At 46.1% G+C, this 21,931-nt stretch overlaps 1 protein-coding gene across 3 annotated transcripts in view; it reads left to right on the plus strand.

Moving 5' to 3' along the window:
* The window catches only part of LOC144100528 (uncharacterized), an 83,758-nt gene extending 64,085 nt beyond the window's left edge, over window positions 1-19,673 (plus strand). For 2 of the 3 annotated variants that reach the window (XR_013307707.1, XM_077633456.1), the window contains 2 exons: window positions 16,581-16,635; window positions 19,446-19,673. Coding sequence is in view for 1 of the 3 variants with exons in the window: in XM_077633456.1 (XP_077489582.1) it covers window positions 16,581-16,635; window positions 19,446-19,591 (201 nt within the window). In the remaining 2 variants the exon portion in view is untranslated. Of the gene's footprint in view, window positions 1-16,049; window positions 16,178-16,580; window positions 16,636-19,445 lie in introns of those variants that run through there. The other variant, XR_013307706.1, reaches the window with a different exon arrangement.
* The last annotated feature ends 2,258 nt before the right edge of the window (window positions 19,674-21,931 follow it).

A 21,931-nucleotide genomic window follows, 5' to 3' on the forward strand; every position in this document is an offset into this window, starting at 1 on the left:
TTGCAATTACGGTTTTGCGCTTATTTATCTGGTCGGGCTTCTGCACTGAGTTAAAATCACACAGTGCGGTATTCTTATACTAGTTGCTGCGCACGGCATTATCCTCCAAAGCAAAAATTGAAGCCATCACAAGCTTCAGTAGCACCTCAAGGCTATGCCCCCCCCCCACCCCATTTCGATTAGTAGTTCGGTGATCCTTCGAGCGAAGGTGAAGATTTCTAATAAAGCTTGTTGGTATGTGTAAAGCGCTGGAAAAATATGTGCCTATCTATAGTAGAGGACGGTGCATAGTGAGAGATTATTTCAATAAATGGCGGGGGTGAATGTACCTTTGCGTAAAAGCAATCATTGTATGGAAAAAGCACGCTAACTGGTAACGTGCCAAAGAAATGAAATTTATAGGAAGCGAGGAGACCAAAAAGAGTGCGGCTGGGAAATAAGTGTGAATGTAAATACGAGTATGAATTGTCCTTATGACGACACGAACGTAGTTTTAGACCAGACATCAACAGTCATTTATTCAGTCTAAATAACAATGAATTTAAACGCGAGGGGCAAAGTTGTTGAGTTGCACACACACTAGTAATGATCCTAAAGCATGTAGATCTTTGCATTCAGCTTGTCCAGGAATGTGCATTGATGAACTATTGTATAAAGATACTTGAGCATACTGAGCTCGCATAAGCTCTGAGAGTCCCGTATATCTTACATGCTTTTTATACTTCTCATAGTAATGTCCTTTCCCCCTTAACGAGCTAAATATTTTTCTTCAAACAATATTGAATTGAACGTCGAGAGGCTCGCAGTATAATTTATCGTGATGTTCAATTCGCTCGATTCAGGAATATATTTTTCTGCGCATAAAGTTACATTAATATGATTGAAACCACCCCTGATTTCGTTCGCCCGTGCGTTTTGGACCATACATTATTTCTTATGCACGCTCTAATGCAGAGTTGCTAGCTTCAATATTAAGAATAAATACTATGAAAAAAGCCAGCAAACATTGATAGGCTATTTCGAAGTACTCAATCTCAATGACACAAAAGTACGACTCGTTTAATCAGCTAAACGTTTCACTGCAAACATATTTCTTATGTTTTAAAGGGACACTAAGAAAACATTTAGTGTGTTATGTATCTATAAACGATGACATTCAAACGATGAAGCTGCCACTATTACCAAAAGCGGAGCTTTTATAGCTGGAAAAGAGCAAGAGCAATATACGTGTTTCAACATAAATGGAAAATTTCCAAAGTACATTGCGGTCGTCGGCAGCAGATTGTCGGCACATATCCAAATGACTACTCTATTATGCCAGTCAGTTCAAAATAACGGCTTCCAGTGGTTCTTGGTGTAGACGTCAAGCCTGAATTCAACTGGGGAAAGTTTTCGAACTGAGTGTTCTCAAAAATAACTCGCTTTTTTTTTGTCCAACTATATGATAGCGCGCACAAAGGGACCGTGCGAATCCTGAGATGAAGTTTTTCTTAATGACTCTTTAGAAATAGCGCAACTTGTTTTGGAGAAAAATATGATAAAATGCTAGGCAATACTTCAGCTAACTGTGTGTAAATCGTTAAACTTAGTGGCAACTTGGCGCGAAGAGGGCAACGTACAGATTCTTGCCGTGTCTACGATACCTCACACCACTCCTTATATTCGGTCGTCACGTAACTACTGTGTCAAAACCTTACAGGTTGCTTCATGCAGCATACACTGGCCCCCGTACACGCCCCTATGAAAACTTGTCCACGGCTTCCATTTAATTCTATAATATTCATAAAACCCAGAGACTGATATGTGCACTCCCACGGGTGCACAATCTGTTCCACCATCTGTTTACACCATAGTCTCCTCAATTCAAGAGCGGCGCCAACCAAGCCCATTTCCTCACTCTCCAGTGCGCAGCTCCTCTTCACTATCTCGCCCTACTCTATCCGCCGCTAAATGTTCCCAATATCTCAATGGCACAAGCTGGAAGGCGTTCATAACAGCGTAACGTGTGCCACGCGAAACTGCTTCGCTGGACGCCTACCGTATAAAGGTTTTTGCGTCATTTTACCACGCGGTTTAGTTAAACATCAATACATTGCATAAAAGTTAAGTGGTATTCTCATAGAACGTACTCTCTTCGCACAAATATAACGCTACTCTTTCCGCCACACAGCAGACGGGCTTGTAGTCTGGTGTGTAGTGTGCCCTGTTGCTATACTGCAAAGGTCGTGAGTTCGAATCCAGGGTTCCATGTATTTCCTTCTTTCCTTGCCTTATGGTTGTTTGGTGTTTTTAATGAATACATAGCAAATAAATGTCTGCATCACTTGGCGTTTTCTTCCCACATATTCATAGCCTTGCCTCCTTATCGCCACTCGTGATCCCCGCCTTCAGATAAACACCGCCACTGTGCGCTGCACATTTTACAATATAATTTTTCAGAAACCTCGAGGCCCTCACCTCTGCCGGGACTATTGACAAAACCTCGTTACCATGAGTTCATATGTGGCTGCTTTTATAACCGTCGTCGGCGGCATCAGTTGTCCAAGTTTGTCCGCCTAATAAAAGTGCGCATGTCGGCATATTTACTTATCTAAACAAGCCGAAAACCAATAGCGGCTAGTAGATGGCCCTAGTTTTTATACTTCTAGAAGTTATTGGGACGTTGGAAGCAGTTTGCAGCCTGTCGAGAAGTGAAACAGTACTCTTTTGTGACAACATCATCATATTCTCTCGGCACAAGGGTCGTAGTGCGTGTGTCGTGAGCGTGTAGTAATTGAGTAGCTTTATCCATCTACGATATGATCCGGCCATCGTCCGTCCGTCAATAAGAATGTTCAAACACTCACACCGCACCTTGTTGTTTTTACTTTTACGACGCAACTGCAACAGCTTTGGTTTAGCCATATACCACTGCATTTTACTACTGAATCTTAAGGTGAATCTACAGGTCTTAATTACATAGTGAACTTAATTGTTTAACATTATTTATTGTCATCAAATTTTATAAACCAATGTATTTTCATTCAAACAAATTAAACTTATTTGCCACCTGCTAACCATGGCAGTTGACGGCCACGGTTTGCACGTAGTAAGAAGACCAGAGAGGGAAATCTCCTTTGTGTTAACGTACGAGGAGGTTGGAAGTGGGTGTCAGAATGAATAGAGAGTATGGGAGGCGACTTTTGGCCAGATCACATTTCGCTGATTCGCTTAAGCTCGGCTGAGCGTTCTCTTACGGCTGATGATGTAGATTCCACCGTCAAATGAAGGGCTAAATGGCCTGAACTAAAGCTACAAGAGCTGTTGCAGCATAATGCGTTAAGCCGTTTGTGAAGGTCTACAGATGTTTTTCTTACTGTTTCAAGCTTTTAATCTATGGAGGCTACTTTATAGTTTCGAATTTTTTCCCGACCTGGAAATTTTCTTCCCAGCACAGATCACATCCCACTACTAAACGCCACATTGGACCCCCCCCCCCTCTTCCAATCAAGTATAGCGCTGTGATTCTGCGTTCAGTGCACAGAGTTGTGCAGTTGAAACCCCACAGAGGCAGAGTTAAGCAACGAGTTAGAACTTAAAATGCCTGCCTCTTTGATTGTGGCCACTGTATTTTTTTGAAACCCCTTTTTTAGTCCTTTAGCGGGCTGTCAAGAATGCAGTAACTAGAAAAGTAGACAGAGACACTTACGAATACTTACGTATGAAAAGGCGCAAGCCCACCCGCTCACTTTGTGAACGCAGTCGCGGCACGCTGCGGCGTCATGTAACCCGATGCTATGCAGCTGACAATTCTACCTCTGCATGGCTCTACATAGCTGCCACCGCGCCGCCGCCGCACCTTTTCGGATCTGCGCGCTAGCTTGAAAAGGCAGTCGACGCCGTACCACGGCCCGCTCTTCGCCTTAAGGGTATGACGCGATAGCTAATGGGGTAATGCCCATATATGCAGATTTGGTATTTCTCTTCAACAGTCATAGATCCCTTCGCAGTCCTCAAACCATTCCTCGCACATTGGTTCAGGGATTAAGCTCTGCGGCACTGCACTGGTATAACAGGTGCTTCAATACGGCACATTCAAAAATTGTGAAGCGCGCCATCGCCTTTTTATGCATTGAGTTCTCGCTTTCAAAGTCCTGTCCGCACCAAATGCACGATAGCTTAAAAAATCAGATTGCCCGCCTTTTGGCTGCTGGCTTCCCCTCGGTGGTGTTGACTGCCGTCGCAGGAACCCTCCTCCAAAAAACAAAACGCTGCAGCAGTCCAAAGAATCCCGAAGAAAGGGGGCCTGCGGTAAAAGCTGAAGTAATGCTTTATGTGCACACAATGCCACACAATCTGAACACGGTGGCTAACAGACACAGGGTGCTGCTAGTTTTTTCAGCCGCAAATAAGCTGAACAATCTTATACCCCGGATTTGTGGCACTGAGCGCCCTGGGTGCAGTATAAAAAATCAGCGTAACTTCATCCGCTGTATGGAAGGAGTGGTGTATGAGGTTCCCCTGACCTTTGGAATTTCCTATATAGGGAAAACGGAGAAGTGCATCGACATACGCCTTGGGGAACATTGCAAAAAGGTAGAAAATATTAAAGGTAAATATGCCAATTTGGTCAGCCATGTTAACACGTGCAAGTGTGAACCACGACTGGAAAAGGCAAGGACCCCGGGTAGGAGCAAGAAACAGGCGAGGCTTTTATTGGAAGCTTTTCACATAAAGAAAAAGGTAGCTTTTGTGCCAGTGATACTTCTGTCAATATGTTTTCGGCGCAGTACGATTTTCTGTGGAAAACTGATAATGCGAGGTGATAAGCTACGGCTGTGATAAGACACGTGGAGTGAAAAAAGTGGGCGTATCCTGACGCTATAAATCTATGTGGTTTTGCTTCTGCAATAAACAGTTGGAAGTTGGCGCCTGTCTGTTGTCTCCTTGTCTCTTTTGTTTTGTCTGTGTGAATTTATTTGCGACAAGGTGGAGTTTTTTTTTCAAGCTTCAAAAAAAGGTGCTACCACTGTTGGGACTTTTGCGGTCCAGGTTGTCCCGGGAAACCTCGCGCAGCCAGTCATTAATTTAGCCACCACCTGCCAGTTTCAGCAGGTGCTGGCACCGCTAAGACATGTGCGATCAGGTTGCTCTCCTCAAGTGACCTGACCCGGAAAACCTAGCGCAGCCAGTGATTAATTTAGCCACCACTTGCCAGTCCCAGCAGGTGCTGGCACTGCTAGACTTAAGCGATCAGGCTGCTCTTACCACCTGCCAGTCCCAGCAGGTACTGGCACTGCTAGACATATGCGATCAGGCTGCTCTTCCCAAGCAACCTCGCGCGATAAATCATTAATTTAACTGCCTGTGCCCTGAGGTCGCTGGGGCTCCCACCGGTGGGAGTTTTGCGATCCAGGTAGTCGCGGAAAATCTCTCACGGCCAATAATTAATTTAGCCACCACCTGCCACTGCCAGCAGATGCTGCCATCGCTAAAGCATGTGCGATCAGGCTGTTCTTGCCAAGCAACCTCGAGCGACCAATCATTAATTTAACGGTCTGTGCCCTAACGTGGCTAGTGCAACCACCGGTGGGACTTTTGCGATCAACATGTAGTCGCGAAAAACCTCGCACGGTCAATCATTAATTTAGCCATCACCTGCCACTGCCTGCTGATGCTGCCATCGCTAAGACTTGTGCGATCAGGTGGCTCTTCCTAAGCAGTCTCGCGCGAATAATCATTAATATAACTGTCTGTTCCCTGAGGTGGCTGGTACTGCCAGCGGTGGGACATGTGCGATTCAAGCGGATAACACTCAATCATAACATCCAAGCGTATGCTAGGACTCATTTTCACACATCAGACGACCCGCCACCTTCCCCTCTTCCCCCAGATCAGTTCCTGCCCCATGTTTCCTAATTCCGAAGTTGTGCACCAGCGAGCACGGGCTGTAATTCCACCGTGCTCGCACCCTCTATCCAGTAGTCTTACTCGGCAGGACGTGATATCCGTGCGCCGGATTCGGGCAGGGGCGGCTCTGACATCATCTGTCCGTCACCGGTGGCGTGCAAAAGATCTGCCAGCAACTGACAGGTGCCCTTACTGTGGCGCTGCACCCGACATTTGTGATGTGCGGCACTTGTTGTGGACGTGCCCAGCGACGGCTGCTATTAGAAAACGGCTCCTCTGGGAGGTGGGCCTGCGGTGGAACCGCGAACGTGACTATGTGCAGTGGCCTATGAACAATCGTTTCATCAGCAACCTCTGCGACTACCTCAGCGCAACGGGTCTTGACTCCTTTTAACTTTCAATCTCCCGCATTCCTTCCTTTTTTTTCACCTTATGCCGCTGGCACACGTTTCGAAAAAAAAGACGAGCGATCCAGGCTGCTCTCCCCAAGCAACCTCGCGCGACCAATCATTAATTTAACAGCCACTTGCTGGTTTGCATGTGGACGCCATCTTTTATGGATACCATCGAGTATCAGCACACGCAGAGACGTGTCTTTACTCAAGAGGCAAGTAAGGCTCACGCCTTAAAACGCGCTGCATTTGGGTATACGTCGGAGTAGTTGGCTTAGGAACCGACATTATTGTTCACAGTAGTTGCATGAGGACTGTGCCTGCAGTAAAATTCTCCTATTTTGCATTGGGCGCCTTCGTATTACCTGTGTACATGCGCTTACTATTATCTCAGGGCAGTCTTGCCAGCCTTCGCGTGGCGAGATACGACAGGCTGTACCGTTCCGCAGTTGCTCTAACAACTACTGGTTTGTGCGTACAGGGGTTGTTGATGATTTGTTGCCATAATCCTGTTTGCTTGTTTTGCAAACCAACAACAGAATCTGTTCAATATAGCAATAAGATTAATCAATTTGGCTAACTTCAAGAAATAAACAATGCCGAAACAGTTCGAACTTTTTTTCCATAATGAAATCATTGTTTTCATGGCAATCCTACAAATTGACACCTCCTCTTCAGCGCCTCTTTTATCCGTAACACGTGGGGTGGCTTATAAGTTACAAAGGCAACTGAGAAGACAGGTCGCCGAGGGCGTTGTTCATTATCCCATTTGGCTGTCGCCGAAGTTAAAATGGCCATTGTTGTGAGCTGTACTGTGTTTTAAGACGACTCCGACCTCTCCTAGCAACAGCCACAAACAGTTAGTAACGCTCGCAAACAGCAGAAAATGTGGGGCTTAATCCCGATCAGTTGAGAATAATTAAACAATTGCAGGCGAGAAGGCCAAGCAAGAAAGTGCTCCGTTTGGAGAACACAGAATGCTAAGGCTGAGTTACTGCGCCGGTAAGCAGGGTTGCTTCTTAAAAAGTGAAGACAAACACGTACGATGCGCTTCATGAGTTGATCACTGCCACAGGCTACGCGTTATGTTTTTCCTAAAACTTTATTTAATCCGATTTCAAAAAAGAACAATTGCGTAGTCATTGCCAGCATCACTCACATTCGTACTGTAGATGATGTAAATAGAGGGCACTAAATTTGGTAGGAGCACATTTAATTTGCTATAACAGACTATCATTAAAAACCGAATGGCACAGAAATAAAGAAAGGACATCAGTGCAAACACAAAACTCAAACGAATGTGCGGTAAACTCAGTATTTGTTTAAAATGAGCTAAATGTGTATTTAAGACAAAGAGCGGAAATATACTAGCGGATAGCTTATTGTGGCTATGCTGCAGAAGCTACGGGCGGTAAATTTGCGGAGTGTTCGTTAAAAGCATCTGCAACTCAGCTCTCTCCCCCCCAACCCTACCAGAGAGGAATGGGAGGCGGCCCTGCTTGGCTGTTCGGACTTTCAGTCCCAAAAGGCTTTGGCCAAGAGGGCTAAGCTGGCGGCTTCGACCAATGGGGTCCCGGAATAAGGACTCCACCCATTGCGGGGCTCTTTAAAGAGCCTCACTTCTTTCATTAAATAAAGGCTTTTCACCACCACCACCACCAAGGGTGAAATGTAATAAAAACCCGTCGTTTACCATCAGCTATCCGACTGGGTAAAGAATAAGTGAACGGCCAAGAGCCTGATTGAGTTTTAGCCAAGTAGATAATGAATCTTGTTTGACTGTGCTGAAACAGTTTTTAAAATAGTAACTTCTGGCTTTCTTAATTGCCTTATGGAGACTACTTCTTTACTTTGTAATTCTTTCCATTTAGCCAAACCTTGGATCTGAGTGACCTTGCGGACAAGTCATTAACCCCAATTTTAGCCGCAAGGTAATCATTATCTAAGGTTTCCTGATTACCTTAGATGCGCTTGGTGTTTCGGAAAGGAAAACGGGGAAGTAGCCGCAGCGAGAGCTGCATGGCGAATCCGAGGTACCGGACCGATGAACACATCTTCATGAAGAAGCGCCCGCGCTACGCACACCAGTCACTTGACAACCCAGAGGTTAACACCGCTGTGGCTATGACTGAATGCAGGGACCACTACAAGCACTGACGATCACATCCACACGAGAAACCGCCGTCCGAACAGTCCGAGGAGCTGTTTGGGGGACTTCGGTAATCCTGAGAACGAATGGCCTGAGTTGCGCGTGCAGGACTTTGCAGGACCACCCAGCACGTCGGGACGAATGGTGCAGGTTGTAGCGTAACGCGCGCACAAGGGCGCGGGAAGGAAGCCTAGAACGAGCGCTTGTCGGGGCTTCCGCGTAGGTACGAAGCAGCACGGTGGCAGGAAGATAGGCCGCTGAAAGAGCCACAGCGAGAAGGGCCGCGTTGAGGTATGTCCAAGGTCAGTGGCTCGCGCAAAGTCTGAGCGTGCAGCCGTGGTGTGCGCCCCACAATGGTTCGAAAGAGGCTGTACCTTGCGGCACCACTCTTGCGGGCATGCTTCCGAACAGCGCATTACTTCGATGGAAATTACACACTGCTATCTCCTTTCAAGCCAACCGCGCTATGTCACATATATTAAGGAGCCTAAATTAAATTTTAAAGAAACGACTTGTGAAGAAGACGACGTGAATTAACCGAAGAATAAAGAAGAGGAAGAAGAAGCATTCGGTTAGGTGGAGAGAGATGATTGGTGGAGAACAGAAGAAGACGACGACAAGGCTTACGTAACCCAGAGGCTATAAAAGGGCGAGTGAGAGCAAGGCACGGGAGGAACAGCAGAGAAGCGGAGGCTCCGGCGGGTCACGGACACTGGCTGGAAGGGAGCGACGCCGGCTACTGCTCCGGTGAGCTTGCGCCCTACGGCAACGCATCGTGGACTACATTCTGTGCCTGAGCCCGTTCCGGGGAGTCGACGGAGGGCGCTACCACCTGCTACAGCCAGGGATATCTCCAGCGCTGTTGCCACCCATCCGGGTGGTGCTCCCAAAGCCAACAACACCGGCATCACCTCAACGGGTGCTTGGACCAGGAGCTTGTACGACACAGCCAGCGACGCCGCCAGCGACGCCAGCCCAAGCACGTCCAACGCCGCCAGCAACGCCAGCCCAAGCACGCCGAACGCGGCCTCGACGCCGGCTACGGGATCCATACAACGCCGCAGCCGCACCGAACCAACCGTGAGCACGAACGCCGACCGCTATTAGTAGAACGCTAGTAGTAGACGCTGGTAGCAGTGTGCCCGGGTCGTGTGTATTTATAGTCTGTGTTTTGTGTGAGTTTTGTTAGTTTTGTGGTCTAGTGTGTGTGCCACGTAGGGTGTATTAAATGTGCGTTTGTGTAGGTACACCCGTCGCCTAGTCCATTCTTTCGGTCCGAGTGTTCTCCGGGGAGATCCGTGACAAAGATAAGTGGTGAGCCTGTTCCAGGATTAATTTCCTTTTTCTTTTTGCATTGTCTCGGATCTTTCCTATCTCTCAACGGCAGAAAGTATGGATTTGATAAAAACGTTAGAACTGGCGCTCAAGCTGGGGTTAAGCAAAGAAGAGGCGATCCATCTCTATGACGAGGGGGCAGATAATCAGAGAGAGGAAAGGTCGCAAGCACGCGCAGACGCTCGCGAAGCAGAAGAGCGCGAGGCGAAAAGATCTCGCGAGGTAGAAGAGCGAGAAGAGAGAAAAGCTCGCCAGGCAGAAGAGCGAGAAGCTAGAACAGCCCACGAGGCAGAAGAACAGGAGAAAAGAAGGGTAGAACGGGAGAAGGAGTTTATTTTGTGGAAACAGGCGCATGTCGCGGGAGGATATGACGATATCACGGATAATGGTCAGCGTTCCTTAGCGGGTACAGAATCTCCTAGACCGGCTAGAGTTTGTCTAAGAAAGGTGATGGCTCCTTTTGATGACAAGAGAGATGATTTGGATGCATATCTGCAACGATTCGAGCGGATAGCTTTGGGGCAAGGCTGGGAGCGCAGTGAATGGGCCACGGCATTGAGCATGTGTTTAGTCGGAGAGGCGCTGAAAGTTTTGGGAAAGATGCCTGCTGCTGATTCCATGGACTACGAGAAAGTCAAAAAGGCACTCCTCCAAAGATTCAGGATTACAGCAGATTGCTTTCCCGAGAGATTTCGCACCGCGAAACCTGAGGATTCGGAAACCGCTAAGCAGTTTTCCTGCAGGCTATCCAACTATTTTGATAGGTGGCTTGATATGTCAAACACAGAAAAGAGTTTTAAAGGTGTGCGTGACAAGCTGGTCACAGAGAAATTTTTAGCGTGTTGCAGCTGAAAGCTGGCGCTATTCCTGAAAGAAAGAAAGTTGTGTTCGTTGGAAGGGTTCGCCGACACCGCAGACCAATTCCTCGAGGCTCAAGGGTTAAGAAATTTGAGTAAGGCAAAGGAGGAAACCCAAAAGACCTTAGAGACAGATGCGGCAAAACCAAGATCATATGGCGGTGCATCTAAGGCGCAAGTAAGGTGTTTTCTCTGCGGCAAGGTGGGACACCGTGCAGCTGACTGTAAGACTAGTAGTGCTGCCCAAAAAACACATTGTGTGTCAAGGTTGTAGGAGGAGGGGTCATACTCTGGATGATTGCCGATACAGAGCGCAGGACCGAGCTGCATGCGTTGTCTACTCTAAGGTAGAACTTGTCACGCCACCCGAAGTTCCGCAGCTGAAAGGAGAGCAAACGCCACTGGAAAGTGAGGCAGTGAGTGGAACACCCAAGTCGAAAGCAGCATTGCCAGTGGTGGTTGGGCAAATAGGGGACCGTCCTATATTGGTGCGCACAGACAGCGGAGCTAACACAGTCTTGGTTCGTAGAAGCTTGGTGAAGGACGAGGATCTTACAGGGAAAGCGTCGGCCGTCACTCTTGTAGATAGCACAGTAAGGTACCTTCCTGAAGCCAGGATTCTAGTGTCCACGCCATATTATACTGGGGAGGTAGTGGCAAAATGCGTAGACCAACCCATCTACGATCTCATCCTGGGAAACATTACGGGTGCAAGAAGTATCAAAGACCCCGATCCCCAGTGGAGGATGCTTGACGTTGAAGAACATCCAAAGGAGGAAAGGCCCGCGACAGCTCAGACGGGTGCAGTCAGTTTCTCGTCGGCAGTTGAGACAAGAGCTCAAGCGACAGCCCGAGCAACGCGGCGTCCACTCTCTGCTCCTGTTACGATGTGCCTGAGCGTAACACCGGGCGAAATTAGAATTAGGCAGAAAGAAGACCCGAGCTTGAAGACCTGCTTCGAAAGAGTAGGGGAAAAAGTGAAAAGAAAGAAGAGTCGCACGTCCTTCGAATATCAATTGGTAAATGGTCTCCTGCACAGGGAATGTATATTTAGTTCAGAAAGGCGGGTCCGACAGCTGGTGTTACCGAGGGATATGCGAGAGACCGTGCTACGCTTAGGACATGACGCCATTTTGGCCGGACACCAGAGTGTTCAAAAAACGGTGTCTAGGATCACCGAGGAGTTCTCTTGGCCGGGTGCTCAGAGTGACGTTAAGCGCTTTGTTCGCTCATGTGACGTGTGTCAGCGCACAGTTCCGAAGGGAAGAGTTGGCCCCGTACCTCTAGGGAACATACCAGCCATCGACCTACCGTTTCAGCGAGTGGCGATTGACATTGTGGGGCCAATATCTCCAGTATCCGCCAAAGGTAATAGATATGTGCTTACTCTTGTTGATGTGTCCACTCGTTATCCTGACGCTATTCCACTGAGAACTATTGACAGTATCCAAGTGGCGGAGGGTCTGGTAGAAATTTTTTCGCGTTACGGGTTCCCGAGAGAAATTTTGAGTGACCGGGGTTCGAACTTCACATGGGAACAAATGAAGGAGGTTAACCGCCTTTCTTCTGTAAGGCAGTTACTGACAACGCCTTACCATCCCATGTGTAATGGGCTTGTAGAGCGGTTCAACGGCACCCTCAAAATATGATCAAGAAAATGTGCCAGGAGAGACCTACTGATTGGGATAGATATCTCCCAGCTCTTTTGTTCGCTTACCGCGAAGCACCGCAAAACAAGTCTTGGTTTCTCGCCCTTCGAGATGTTGTATGGAAGAACCGTTAGAGGTCCACTTACAATACTCAAGGAGCTGTGGGCTAGTAAAGGGATTGCATCAGATCTCAAGACAACATACACATACGTTCTTGAGCTGAGGGACAGGTTGAAGGAAACATGCAGACTTGCACATCAAGGCGTTGGAAAGGCGCGTGAACGCCATAAGGGATATTATGACAAGAAAGACATTCACAGAAACCTGAATCCGGGCGACAGGGTTCTCATCCTGTTACCCACGGACCATAATAAATTACTTGTGACGCGGAAGAAAAAGGATATGGATTATGAATTATTGATTGATGACTCTATGGAGGTTTTCCATGTAAATATGTTGAAGAAGTACGAAGAAAGGGGTCTCGTACGGTACGCCCCCAGGGCAGCTTGTTTGGTAGTGGCTGAGGAAACAGGCGATGTTGCCGAGGTGCCCCCATGCAGCGGGAAGAAAAATGCAGGAGGGGATGAGGTACTATTGAAGTCCAATGTAAATAAAGACAGACGATCACAGCTCCACTCCAAATCAAGGAGGAGACGTTTTCGGATGGGCCAGGTAATACAGAGGTCATATGTTACAAATTAGACTTGTATACAGATAGAGCTAACTGAACAGCTCTAGGTATATCGGGGATGTATCTTGTTGTTGCTGTGTTAATGTATCTCTGGGATTTATCTTGTTGTTGTTGCTGTTGTTGGTGTTATGTGATCATACAAGCGAGTGTGTTGTAGACATGAACATGTTTATTAAGTACTCTGTGCTGACAGCGGCAGTCGTGTGTTAGTGTTCTGAAAACGCAATTTGGTATGCTGTGTTAGTGGTGTGCGTTTGGTGTGTGCTGGGTCCAGAATCATCACGGAAGATAGTCGGTTGGCTGGATGGCTTGAAGATGAGTATGACGTGAGCAGTTTTTCATGGAAAAACTCTTGAGAGAGGGGGCCCTTGTCACATATATTAAGGAGCCTAAATTAAGTTTTAAAGGAAAGAGTTGTGAGGAAGACAACGTGAATTAACCGAAGAATAAAGAAGAGGGAGAAGAAGCATTCGGTGTGGTGGAGGGAGATGATTGGTGGAGAAGCATTCGGTGAGGTGGAGAGAGATGTTTGGTGGAAAAGAGAAGACGACGACAAGGCTTACGTAGACTAACACCGAGGCTATAAAAGGGCGAGTGAGAGCGAGGCACGAGGGGAACAGCAGAGAAGCGGAGGCTCCGGCGGGTCAGGGACACTTTGGCTGTAAGAGAGCGATGCCAGCTACTGCTCCGGTGAGCTCGCGTTCTACGGCAACGCATCGTGGACCTCCTGCCGTGCCTGAGCCCGTTCCGGGGAGTCTACGGAGGGCGCTACCACCTGCTACGGCCAGGGGTATCTCCAGCGCTGTTGCCACCCATCCGAGTGGTGCCCCCAAAGCCAACAACATCGGCATCACCTCAACGGGCGCATGGACATGGAGCTTATGCGACGCCAGCTCAAGCGCGTCGAACGCCGCCCGCGATTCCAGCCCAAGCTCGTTGAACGCCGCCTCGACGCCGCCTACTGGATCCATGCAACGCCGCATCCACACCGAACCAACAGTGAGCACGAACGCCGACCGCTAATTGTAGAACACTAGTAGTAGACGCTGGTAGCAGTGTGCCCGGGTCGTGTGTATTTATAGTCTTTGTATTTTGTGTTAGTTTTGTTAGTTTTGTGTTCTGGTGTGTGTGCCACGCATGGTGTATTAAATGTCCGTTTGTGTGGGTACACCCGTCGCCTAATCCATTCTTTCGGTCCGAGTGTTCTCCGGGGAGATCCGTGATACGCTATTAATGCGTTCCGAGCAGCGCCATTGCCATCAGCTTCGCAAGCAATACCGGCAGAGTGTTTGCTATGAACCAATAGCAAAACTGGTCTTTTCAAGTCACACACTATGCTGCACACAAGTACATAACTCCATCAGTTTCATTATATCTGCACACTAAATAAACCACCTTTCCTATCACCTGCAGCCGAAAGCCCAGTCGGAAACTGCCGAACAAATCGTTGCTCCCGTCGACGAGAGGAACATTATTTGCCCTCGCTGGGCTGGCTGCGATGCATTGACTTTGGGTGATGCGGAGCAAGCCGCGGCTGCAGCGCTGAGCTACGTACTGCATGCCATTGAATGAAAGCATTAAATAAAATCTGCCGAACGAAAAGGGCTCAAACAAGGTTGAGTGGCAGTACTGAACTGCTGGGCTGAAACTTGATGGCCGAAGACAGTCTAAATTATGACTGCAGTGGGAACGGCCAGTGTCTGAGAGTAAAATAAAAGTGCAACATGAAGCGATATAGAAAATTAGAAGTACGGACTGAAAGGCAAACATGAACTGCTGGGCTGGATGAAATTAAGGTGATCAAATCTGCTTTGTATAGCAATTTTATGTACGAATCAAGTAACGGCGGCTGGTTTTTAATGGTGCCATATTATATAGCAGAAAAAAAGCCAAGGACAGGGCTGACCTAGCTTAAATAATAACGGATAATTGGAGTCGACCGCGGACTGGAGTCGACCGCGGTTCAGCAAGTATATATAATGAAAATCCCTCCAAGATTCTTCGTCCTCCTGCAGACGAAACTAGGCTTGGAATTACGAAGGAAGCGTACATAGGTTAACACATTAAATTAAATCATATTTCGCTGAAGATTTAGTACTTATTCTAGCTTACACGCATATTTTACTTTAACCTAAAGCAGTTGCGTCATACAAAGTGTAAAATGATGTTTTCACTCATCAGCCACCCAGCACAGCTATATGACTGCGAAGTCCGAGAAAGGTGATCAGAGTTTTTATTAATTGCAAGATTTTTCGATTCACGAAAATTTCGGAGCATTCAAGATGATTCACCCTCTATTGATATGTAATCGTATGTACCGTATCTTCTATACCGGGAAGGCGAAACAGCGGACACATGCAACGGGGCTTCTTGCGAACGGTACCGCAGCTTTCACTCCGAATGTCACGGGAATTTCATTCTGATGTGGGCGCGCTTGTGAACAGTTTACATTCGCCATAACACTATTTGTTTTCGTCTAACAGTTGAGTTACATATTCAGTAGTTTGTTATGCTCAGAAAGAATGACGTGTTTGAAGTGAGCGAAAGAAAGGCCGCCACCGCCTGGAAGACGTTGATGTAATAAGCGTTAGCTGTTTGGTTTACTAGACGAAGGAAGCGAAGAACGCGCCGCTGTTTGTGCTGTCTGAGTCAAAAACAGCACAAGCGTTTGTTTCCTTTCCTTTGTCCCGTCATAAGCGCTATCCATCTTCTTCAACACGAAATACCAAGCCACTGCAGCCATTTTCTAGATACCCGCGCGTTTCAGAAAGGCTATGCCAAAAAAAAGCGTCAAGATGTCAAATAATATGAGCATTTATAATTGAGCAAAAAACTGCTCACCATTTGATATATAGAGTCATGAAATCCAGTAATTTCTAGCATAAAATTTTAATTTATAGAATATTTTTTTCATGCAGCCGTCTAAGACAACTTAACAACCTGGTATTTCAGAGTTTCTTTTCCCTGTCTCCTTAAGCATAAATCATAGAATTTCAGCTGGCAGTTGAGTCCTCCTCTTACATAATGCAAAAAACGCTACTCTAGTACGAACAGAGCACCGGACAAGAAAACTCAGTCGGTACTGAGCCCCGCTTTTAGCGCAAAGCGTTCTTGCTGTTTCAAGCCGCTTCACATCCAGGCATCACATGAAAAGTGGACATGAATGCTGCACTTCTCTTCCTTCTTGCTGTGACGGTCTTCTTTGCCCTTTCTGAGTAAGGATATTCGTGTCTCATGTCACGCCGATATCTTCTGTTTAGCGGACAGCAATATCGTGCTGCCGTAATAAGCCTGCTGTATGAGCCTTCAGAGAAAAGATTTCACTTGTAAGAAAAGTGTTTTCTTGTAAAGAAGACTTTCACCGAAGTTATTTTATGCTTTTTAAGAAGGACAGAACAGATGATGCCTCTGAATTTATATTAGAAGCCGCTGGTCTTTATCATTAACTGCATCTACATAGGACTTCTTCGTGCATAAAGGTATAGCAACAATCTTCTGCAGCTGCCGAGATTTCGTTTAGTTTTATATTCTACATAAGTTCCAGCACGCCTAGAAGTAGCCAGTACGGACTGCCATGATACTTTTTTGGTGACGCAGTTTTTGTATTCCTTCTTTCAGGTGCGGCTTGCCACCAACAAACCCAGGACCATGGCCTCTTGCTTGTCCCGCTCATGTATATATATTATATGTGCTTGTCGTACAACATTCCGCTCACGCGCAAGCCAGGAAGCAGCCTTGCTTCACACTAGTTTGATGAGCGGTAATCGATATATGCGAGAACTGCCCAACGTAGTGCAAGGTGCGCAAATGTGCACAGAACTGCGCTTCAAGTATTTACGCAGACATCAGCTTCTTTTGTTCTATCTAAAACGATGATGAGGCATTTTTAAGCACTGTGAATGCCAACCACTGTATACTTCTGAGATCCTCTAATTATCTGAATTGTACTGAAGAAACGGAAAGCAGAGCTGTCGAGTCAAAAACACCTTATGCCCTGTCTGTCACTTTTGTTTGCACAGCCCGAGAAAAACCCTAGTACGCGATAACCTGGCTTTCTTGCCCTCTCATGCGGCGTTTATAATTTCAGTTTAAAACAAATATGTTTCTTGCCTGAATAGTATACGCAGGGCTAGAGAAAGCCGATTTGTTAGCTTTTTGAAGGCAAACACCACTGCTAATTTTTTCACATTCATAAAACACCGCAAGCAAATCAAGGACAAGGAATGTGTTGATAAGTTCAGGCCATGCTGGAGTTTACTGGTGACACAAAAGTCGCGGATGTAGCAATAGGCATTCATCCCAGTATCTGCCCTGTGTCTTGCGATGATCCGTATAAAGGACAAACAAGTTGCTAAAATAATATAAGGTTAAATGAACGCGAAAGCAGGCTTCATCGGAATCCGCTTCCTAAGCGGTAAGCCATGGATAAGTAAGAAAATTTGGGGGGCATACGACATACGCGGCAGCCAAGTTGCAATCATCCGCCAGCCTTCAAGGCCCTTCGCAAATAGTGAATTTGATTTTATAGCACCTGTCTCACGTTGTAAATGATAGATGTTTGGTTCAACCTTTTTTTTCAATGAGTGACGTGTTCCGTATTCTGAAGAACATTTGCCTTCGGTGGCTGTTTCCGAGTGCTGCTTGTTAATTTTCGCTAAGGGAATTAAAAAAATACGTTCAATACATACGGAAGAATATTTGCATTGTATTTTAATCATAACTATTCATTAATGTGCTGAAATATGCAGGAAATATGTTTCTGAAATTTCATCCTTGCTATTCGAAATATATTCTTAAAAATTTGACAAAAATTGTTCACCTAATGCATGTTTCGCGCAGGCTTCAAATACGAGAAGAAATATGTCCGCAGTATAATTCAATTCAATTGTACAGGCAGTCCATGCAAACTTATTTGCAGCATGCTTCTCACTTCCTTAGAATAATATATACACTGCCCGAGATCACATATTAGGGAATCGTATTTTCATGTTGGCAATGTATAAAAAGTACATCCGGTCGGCCGGCCCGCCGGCTAAAAGTGTACTTTCGCAAATACGAAATTAATTCGTCGAAACTACACTTCAATTGTAACAAATGGGCAGTCCTCCGAAACATATTTGCAGCACGCTTCTAACTGCCGAAATCACATTTCATGGAACCGCATTTGCATATTAGAAATATTTAAAAGTGTGCTTCCATATATATGAAATTAATTCTTACGAATTATACATCAGTTCTCTAAAATGAGCAGTCCTCTGAACTTACAGCACACTTCAGGCTGCTGGGGAACAATCTAGCGCTCAAAATAACGTTTCAGGGAACAGTGAAAACTCTCCCTTTCCTGTAGTCATTTCGTTTATAGTAATTTACAGAAGAAAGACAGTAACCACTTGATTACATTACGTGTGGAGACTGTGATAGCACTAAACCGTCTAGTGTGCCTTGGGCACCTCTGGTCCCAAACATGCCAGAGAGAAGAACCCCGACTGGCAAGGCCGACCGGCTCCCTTAGACGTCAATGTATTTGTTGGTTGACAGTTCGACTCCTGACCGATGCCTGACGCAAGTTACGACTAACAGTTCGGTTCGAAATCACGCCAAGATTCTAAAGCGAACAGTCCAGCACTTGTGGGACAATTTGGAGGCCCACGGTCTTTGCGCCAAAAACGTCTCACAGGACAAGGAAAATGTGTGCTCTCTCGGGGGGCGCATATAAGGCAAGCCAAGCATTATGTTTGTCAGAGCACTTTCAGTTATGCTGGCGTCACTTTCTGTCGGCATTTGCTGTGTGGCGATATCTTTCTCGTTCAAGTTATCTCGTGTGAGCTTGCAATGTCATCACCCTGTTGATTACTGACAACGCCGTGTTTTCTCAAGGATGGGATGTTTACGCTTACAGGCGGGTTAGTGATTAGTTCCCCTCTTGAAAACATTAGTCACTCTCGCTCGGTAAAGCCGACCACATTTTTAATGTAATGTATAATTTGTTTAATGCATATTTTCATCGCATTTTAGTGTAAAGTATTGCATCTCTATTCTTAGTATTTCTTAATGTCATGTATTTGATGTACATTTCTAATGAATAATAAACATACGAAGCAGGAAAAACTTCCATTTCTGACATATTTGTAAGACTGTTCAAAACATTGCTCTAAGCATACTTAGAAAGCATTCGTATTGGTATTAGGCATAGGAACAAAATGAATACAAAATTCATTAGAAATTATTACCAAATTCTCGAAATAATTTTTAGCATAGCCTTTTTTTTCGCAATGGGTTAACTCACTGTGCCGCTTCTAATTGTGTGCTATTAGCATTAAGCTGCAGTTTCGAAGTACTTCCTGAGCGTATGTTCCCGTTTTCTACGCGCTCAATTCAGCATTCATATTTTTATGGCCTCTTCAAGGCACAATTCAGGGAAGCGACTCCTCCTCGCGATGGGGTGCTGCAGTCAACAATTATAAATGTGTCTCTATTCTTCAGTGCCGTCGAAACCAATGGCCGGGAAGCCTTTGCGCTCCAGGTTGCCGGTGTCAGCACCTGCCAAGTACTACACGGCCGATAGGACGGATGCACTGTGTCAAGCACCGTTAACCACCGCTATCTCGAACTCAACACGGCGTGGCTGAGATTCCCGTCAATGCGAATAGGACACCTGAAATATTCCTAATAATTTCATGCAGATCTAATAAAGCTGTCTTGCCACATTAATATTTCCTTAAGTGACTTAACATTTACTTAAACGAGCAAATCTCTCACGCACAAGATACGTAGCCCAGGGAGAACATACACTACGCATAAGCTGCGTCCAGTATTTTTACAAAAGTTCAAAGCTGCAGCCTATATTCAGTGAACTGAAATTCCAAGTGTGTTCAGTTGTATAACTGACATATTCCTTAGCACTCAATGCTGCTTTTTGCAGTATATGCAATCGTCTACATATCATGTGTATTTAGGTTTTTAAGAGAAACAGGTTTCCGCAACAAACTATATTTTTACCGACTGATTCTCTTCATTTTTTGATGCACCTCAGCCACCTGCTCATTGCGGAGAAGAAGGCTGAGGTATTGTTATACTCGCTGTGACTCTCAAGATCCTTGCCCAGCCAAGGATGCCTGCTGAGAGCACCCGGCGTTCTTTAAAGTATTCAAAGTTACCATTTATAAAATCTATTTCCTCTTTCTTTTACGGTTAAGTAAAACAGGACAATATTTTACGCTCGCTACACCGCCGAAAATTAATATTTCGGAAAACTTCAGCAGAAAACAATTTTACCTTGAGTTTGGCGCATGATGCCCTGAGTTGCCTATGTGCCATAAAACCCAAATCAACACAAATTTCTGGTGTTCCTCAAGAGAAGCCAGCTTCAAGTACTTGAAATTTGTGGTTGCTTTTAGTGGACGGTATGTTTCTAATGTACACAATGGACTGGTATTTTGAATGTGATTGATGTTTCAGTTTTTTGTAAGATGTGAGATGCGTAACTATGAAATTTTCAGGGAACATACGCAAGAACCTGCCTGAAAGCATTTTGTGAAGCCAAATATTGCAGAATTCTTATCCCACCAACGAATAGCGTTGTCTTGTGCTGCGCACAGCAACCGACATCTGATTCGTTCCCCAGGTACACAAACAGCAAAATCCTGTGTAAAAACCGCGCCGGAATGCGGCGCTGAGTTTACCACTGCTGTATATGAAAAGGCGACTTTTCAACTCGGAAATTCACCACGATTCCTCTCTGTTTCGTGGCCTAAAACGTTGCTGTTCTCTGGTATGTAGTTATTAAAGATTAGTCATACATCGTTAATATGGGCACTTTGGTTCCCTAGAAAAACATTCCATAAGGTGAATCGGAGGTAATAATACCTAATTCCGAAGAAAAAAATTCTCGGGAAAAGAAAACGCGCTAAGATTAACATCTGCTTCCGTGGTGGTCAGTAAAGCTGAAAATAGACAGTTTTGGGAGCTGCAAGCATATTATGCTGGTCCCCGTTAGTCTCGAAATAATGTCCGGCTTCACGCGCTTAGTGTAATACGCTTGATGGTGTGTACATACATGGTTCCGATCAACGTCTTTTAACAAAAATGCATGGGCCCCAATGTGCTCTGTGTATTTTCCTCCTGTCCATTGTTCCGACAGAGAAATTACAAGTTGACAAGACAAATACATTAAAAAGTTTGGTCTCCAGAAAAATTGCCTATAATTCGAGTCATCCATATTAACGAAGGTCGTATCAACGAGGCACGATTCCATACATTAAGGAGCCTATGGCAGCCACCGCTGCTGTAATTTTTAACGCGAGAGCGTTAAGGGCCCCGTGTCGCAGAAAAGATGGATGGATGGATGGATGGATGGATGGATGGATGGATGGACGGACGGACGGACGGACGGACGGATGGATGGATGGAGGGTCGGACTGACGGATGGATGGATGGATGGATGGATGGATGGATGGATGGATGGATGGATGGATGGATGGATGGATGGATGGATTAATGGATGGATGGATGGATGGATGGATGGATGGATGGATGGATGGATGGATGGATGGATGGATGGATGGATGGATGGATGGATGGATGGATGGATGGATGGATGGATGGACGGACGGACGGACGGACGGACGGATGGATGGATGGATGGATGGATGGATGGATGGATGGATGGATGGATGGATGGATGGATGGATGGATGGATGGATGGATGGATGGATGGATGGATGGATGGATGGATGGATGGATGGATGGATGGATGGATGAATGGATGGATGGATGGATGGATGGATGGATGGATGGATGGATGGATGGATGGATGGATGGATGGATGGATGGATGGATGGATGGATGAATGAATGGATTGATGGATGGATGGATGGTTGGATGGATGCCCACCATGTCGCTTTACCGGAAAAGGTCGCCCAGCTGGCGTCGACGAGCGTGGATCAGGCGGCTGCCTCGATCAAGGAGTC

Source organism: Amblyomma americanum, chromosome 8 (genome assembly GCF_052857255.1).
Source record: "Amblyomma americanum isolate KBUSLIRL-KWMA chromosome 8, ASM5285725v1, whole genome shotgun sequence".
Classification (NCBI taxonomy): domain Eukaryota; kingdom Metazoa; phylum Arthropoda; class Arachnida; order Ixodida; family Ixodidae; genus Amblyomma; species Amblyomma americanum.